At 46.3% G+C, this 6,000-nt stretch overlaps 1 protein-coding gene across 1 annotated transcript; it reads left to right on the forward strand.

The window, feature by feature from the left end:
* Positions 1-3,352: 3,352 nt before the first annotated feature.
* Positions 3,353-5,720, forward strand: NEUROD1 (neuronal differentiation 1). The gene has a single exon (XM_032637724.1). It carries the CDS (start codon positions 3,353-3,355, stop codon positions 4,421-4,423), a length of 1,071 nt encoding a protein of 356 aa, XP_032493615.1. The 3' UTR covers positions 4,424-5,720.
* The last annotated feature ends 280 nt before the right edge of the window (positions 5,721-6,000 follow it).

Below are 6,000 nucleotides of genomic sequence, written 5' to 3' on the forward strand. Positions count from 1 at the left end.
TCTAGACACCAGCTATCACGTTAGGACTCTCTTCCCCTCCGGTTCCGTATCCCCCCTCTGGTTCCCAGATGCACCGCTCACCCCTGACACTGTTTTCAAACTCAGGGGGCTTTTAGAGCAATTCTAGTTGTTCAACGCTTTCATTGTAAGGGGACACGGGTCTGGGAGGGGATAAGGGGTTAGTTAATGGAGGATCAGAGGCGAATCTGGTGGAGAAAAGGGGGCAGGGAAGCAATAGAGCCAACTTTAAAAAGTGTTATCATTCTGGAACATGCCTTGGTGGGAACGAGTGAATGATCACCATTTAAATACAAATATGGCTCCTTCAGAGTTAGTCAGGAAGCTCTGTGGTTTTTGCTTGACCTGCAAGGTGGAGGTCACATCAGAGTCTTTGAGGTCTGGAGAAGTTGTGGCCATCAGCCCTTCCCAGAGTTGTGCTAATGACCTTTCTAGGAAGAGGAGTGAAGAAGACCCCTTTAGCACAGGCCCTTTGCACCCTCCCTTTAAGGCTTGTCTCAACCAAGTTTCCATTTACAGGTCTGAAAGTGGGAACTAAGGGGAGCAAGGCAGCCTGTGTTAGGGAACCAGGGTAAGGGCACGCTTTACATCGATCCAATGGCCTTGGTTAAAAGGCAGAATCCGAGCTTCAGAGAAGTCCTCTAGGTTTCATGCAAGAGGGCTCCGGAGGCCAAAGAAGCCAAGGACTAGCGCGCTCTGAGGACAAGGACCACAGGCCAGAGGGGTACGGACATAGTGAGGAGTCTCCAGGGATATGGGTAGCTGAGGGTCAGGATACGCCGGGTTCCACGTAATGGTGAAGTAGAATGACAGGTACGAAAATTTCTACACTGTTGGGGCCGGGCGTGGGGGATCCAGTTAAAGAGGTTAGGAACTACTTTCACGCTTGCGTTTACAGATGAAGCCGTCTTTTTACGTATAATAAATAGTGTATGTTAGCTTAAGGGGCTGATGGAGATTGGGAGAAGCCACCCTTTGGCGCCAATGAGCAAAGTTGTCTACCAAGGGGGAGAAACCAAGAGATGGATACCGCAGAGAGGGCAGGGAGTGCCCGGGAAGCCAGTGCCTGGGCGAGGAATCCAAAGAAGTCTCTCGCTTCTGCCTCTTTCACCTGTGCCCTACTTACCGCGCCAGCGCCGGTCACTAAGTCTGATCTAAACCCAGTCAGTGTTAGCTTTCCCGCTCCCTTCTCTCAAACTCCTTCCCCTTTCCCCCTTCCCCCCCGCGCCCCTTCTCCCCTTGTGCCGCCTGAAAGGGTTAATCTCTCCTGCGGGTAAAAACAGGTCCGCGGAGTCTCTAACTGGCGACAGATGGGCCACTTTCTTCTGGCCACAAAGGGGCCGGAATGGAGCGCTCCGCGGCATACAAATGGGCAGGTCACGTGGTTCCCGGCTCTTGGCTGGACTGGGAGGACCATATGGCGCATGCCGGGGAGGAAGGAGATGGGGCGGGGGTAGGGGTGGGGGAGTGGGGAGCTGGGTCGGAGGAGGGTGGGAGAGGAGCAAGTCTGAGGGGGAGGGGACGGGGGCGGGGGAGGAGGAGGAGGGCGGAAGGGAAGGGGGCGCAAAGCCCAGACGCGTGCGCAGACGCGGAGCGCAGGAACCTGCTCGCCGCTCTGCTCCTGGCCCCGCCCGCGCTCAGCATCACCAACTCGGCTATATAACCTGAGCGCCCGCGCAGCCTGGACACGAGGAATTCGCCCCACGCAGAAGGCACGGCGTCCGGAGGCCCCAGGGTTATGAGACCATCACTGCTCAGGACTTACTAACAACTACAGGTAATTACAATCCTTTCATTTTTGCTGGGAATAAAAGAAGCAATTGAAGATGTACACATATTCTGTATGTGTGCGTTTGTGAGCGCGTGTATGTGTTGAGACAGGCATCCCTTTCCATAATTGCAGGCGAGTACGCATACAGTTTGGCTCGCATCACTCAAATACCCACTGCGGGCTTTCTAATTAAAAAAAAAATTGTTTTACTTTTTTATTTTAAGGGGGAAAATATAGGAGCGTCTTTGGATTTTTAAAAATATAACGCCCACTAACTGTGATTATTTGCTAGTGGTGATTTCAAAGTTCTGAAAGCAAGTAACTACTTAACTATTTCACTTCCTCCAATAAGGGGGAAAAAAACCCACGTTACCAAGATTTATTTTGTGTACATGTATTTTATACACATTGGGAGTGCCAACTTATTTCTTCAGTGAATGAAAGGGGCATTGATACTTTGAATATACACACCCTGGAAAATAAACCGAGTTGAGAGGTAGTTTGATTGAGAGGGGGAAAAATGTGGAGAAAGGGAGAGAGACCCACTCCTGCTACCTGTTACTGTTCCAGAGTCGGCCAAGTCCCCAGCAGCCACTGCAGGTGCCAGAAATCCAGTTGTCTCACTAAAGGCTTTTTATTTTCCTTATTAGAAGCGGCAACTTCACCATTGCCAATCGCTGACCATTATAATTACTCAATCTTTTAAAGGAAGGTTTGAGGCGAACTTTGAAAAGCCCCAATAAAGAGCGGGCGGCCCTTTCAATGGGCTGTTTATTAGAGAGGAGCCTTCCGCACCTGATCCCCGGCGCGTGGAAGAGCGCTCTGCGCCGCGCCCCCAGCCCTGGCCCTCTAGTAAGCGCTTTTATACAAGGTGGAAATTCAGCAGAGGGCCAGCGGGGTGGGAGGCGAGAAAATAAAGGCAAGGGTGGGATGGAAAACCCCTGCCCACTTTTGTTTCCAAATGTTTCGTTGATGGTGAAATAATTTGGTGGAAAATACTTTTCCTCCGCATGCATTTGCTTTTCAATCCCCATTCAGTATAATCTTCTTAAAAATCACTGCCAGTGTTAGAATTACGTAATGGCTCTTCAACTTTAATCGCTGAGTACCCAGAGGCCAGAACAGAGATGGAAACAACTGCAATTTTCAAACTCGTCATTTCTGTGGAGTTCTAAGCGACTTTGAACACATGCAAATAAACATGAAGTCGCCAAAATGTACACTCCTTTTCACACACATTATCCTACCGGGTAATCACCATAAACACACTTAAATTAATCACAAGGAAACATACACCGGAAGTGTACTTATAACACATACTGTCTCCCCTCCTCCCAGCCCGGTCCAGCCTCCTTCGTACCAGCAGGGCACGCACAGGCCACTATAAAACTGCATTTAACTTTTCCTCAGGGGCATCCATTTTGTAATCAGCTGATAATTCTCTTCACATGCATTTCTACAGGGTTAGTGGATAGAAGCTGAGGGCATATGTAGTTTTTGAATGTAGCGTTTTTCTCCTTTTCTGTTTTCCCCTCTCCCCTGTTGAATGTAGGAAACCTAAACATGACCAAATCGTACAGCGAGAGTGGGCTGATGGGAGAGCCTCAGCCGCAGGGTCCTCCGAGCTGGACAGACGAATGTCTTAGTTCTCAGGACGAGGAGCACGAGACAGACAAAAAGGAGGACGACCTCGAAGCCATGAACGCGGAAGAGGACTCACTGAGGAACGGGGGAGAGGAGGAGGAAGAAGAGGAGGATCTGGAAGAGGAGGAAGAAGAGGAAGAGGAGGACGATGATCAAAAGCCTAAGAGACGCGGCCCCAAAAAGAAGAAGATGACCAAGGCGCGCCTGGAGCGTTTTAAGCTGAGACGCATGAAAGCTAACGCCCGGGAGCGGAACCGCATGCATGGGCTGAACGCGGCGCTGGACAACCTGCGCAAGGTAGTGCCCTGCTACTCCAAGACACAGAAGCTGTCCAAAATCGAGACACTGCGCTTGGCCAAAAACTATATCTGGGCTCTGTCGGAGATTCTGCGTTCCGGCAAAAGCCCTGACCTGGTCTCCTTTGTACAGACGCTCTGCAAGGGCTTATCCCAGCCCACCACCAACCTGGTTGCCGGCTGCCTGCAGCTCAATCCTCGGACTTTTCTGCCTGAGCAGAACCAGGACATGCCTCCGCACCTGCCGACTGCCAGCGCTTCTTTCCCGGTGCACCCCTACTCCTACCAGTCTCCGGGGCTGCCCAGCCCGCCCTACGGCACCATGGACAGCTCCCATGTCTTCCATGTCAAGCCGCCGCCGCATGCCTACAGCGCAGCGCTCGAGCCCTTCTTTGAGAGCCCTCTGACTGATTGCACCAGCCCTTCCTTTGACGGACCCCTCAGTCCGCCGCTCAGCATCAATGGCAACTTCTCTTTCAAACACGAACCGTCCGCCGAGTTTGAGAAAAATTATGCCTTTACCATGCACTATCCTGCAGCGACCCTGGCAGGGGCCCAAAGCCACGGATCAATCTTCTCGGGCGCCGCTGCCCCTCGCTGTGACATCCCTATAGACAATATTATGTCCTTCGATAGCCATTCACATCATGAGCGAGTCATGAGTGCCCAGCTCAATGCCATCTTTCACGATTAGAGGCACGTCAGTTTCACCGTCCCTGGGAAACAAACCCACTGTGCTTACAGTGACTGTCGTGTTTACAAAAGGCAGCCCTTTGGGTACTACTGCTGCAAAGTGCAAATACTCCAAGCTTCAAGTGATATATGTATTTATTGTCGTTACTGCCTTTGGTAGAAACAGGGGATCAAAGTTCCTGTTCACTTTATGTATTATTTTCTATAGCTCTTCTATTTTAAAAAAAAATACAGTAAAGTTAAAAAAATGCACCACAAATTTGGTGCAGCTGTATTCAGAGCATATTAATTATCTGATCGGGATAACAAAATCACAAGCAATAATTAGGATCTATGCAATTTTTAAACTAGTAATGGGCCAATTAAAATATATATAAATATATATTTTTCAACCAGCATTTTACTACTTGTTACCTTTCCCATGCTGAATTATTTTGTTGTGATTTTGTACAGAATTTTTAATGACTTTTTATAATGTGGATTTCCTATTTTAAAACCATGCAGCTTCATCAATTTTTATACATATCAGAAAAGTAGAATTATATCTAATTTATACAAAATAATTTAACTAATTTAAACCAGCAGAAAAGTGCTTAGAAAGTTATTGTGTTGCCTTAGCACTTCTTTCTTCTCTAATTGTTAAAAATAATTGCACAATTTGAGCAATTCATTTCACTTTAAAGTCTTTCCCTCTCCTTAAAATGATAACCAGATCCATAATTCTTGAGGATGAATAAAAACAAGAGATGTATTCCCTATCAAAACATATCAATTCAATACATTACTTGCACAAGCTTGTATATACATATTATAAACAAATGCCAACATACCCTTCTTTAAATCAAAAGCTGCTTGACTATCACATACAATTTGCACTGTTTCTTTTTAGTCTTTTACTCCTTCGCATTCCATGATTTTACAGAGAATCTGAAGCTATTGATGTTTCCAGAAAATATAAATGCATGATTTTATACATAGTCACACAAATGGTGGTTTGTCATCTATTCATGTAATGAATCTGAGCCTAAATCTAATCAGGTTGTTGATGTTGGGATTTTATATCTATTGTAGTCAGTTAGTACAGTAGCTTAAATAAATTCAAACCATTTAATTCATAATTAGAACAATAGCTATTGCATGTAAAATGCAGTCCAGAATAAGTGCTGTTTGAGATGTGATACTGGTACCACTGGAATCGATCTGTACTGTAATCTTGTTTGTAATCCTGTATATTATGGTGTAATGCACAGTTTAGAAAACACTCATCCGGTTGCAATAAAATAGTATTGAAAATCTGAGCAATGGTTGCATTTCTTCTTAGAGTGTTTTTTTTTTAAGTGTAAATAATTCCTAAGCAGGATAGTTGCTTTACTTGCTGAGTTTAAAACAAATACTAAATTCTATTTGTAGAATAAAATAAAAGAGAAAAGTTTACTTTAGCACAAACTGTCTAGTCTGTTTATCTTGCTTAGGGAGTCATCAGCTCTTTGTACATAATGAAAGGACCACACTGGTATTTCATTACTTGGAATATGAGGCTGGGGTGGAGTAAGGGTTGTGGAGAGACAAACAGTTGTA

This window comes from Phocoena sinus, chromosome 7, assembly GCF_008692025.1.
Source record: "Phocoena sinus isolate mPhoSin1 chromosome 7, mPhoSin1.pri, whole genome shotgun sequence".
Taxonomy (NCBI): domain Eukaryota; kingdom Metazoa; phylum Chordata; class Mammalia; order Artiodactyla; family Phocoenidae; genus Phocoena; species Phocoena sinus.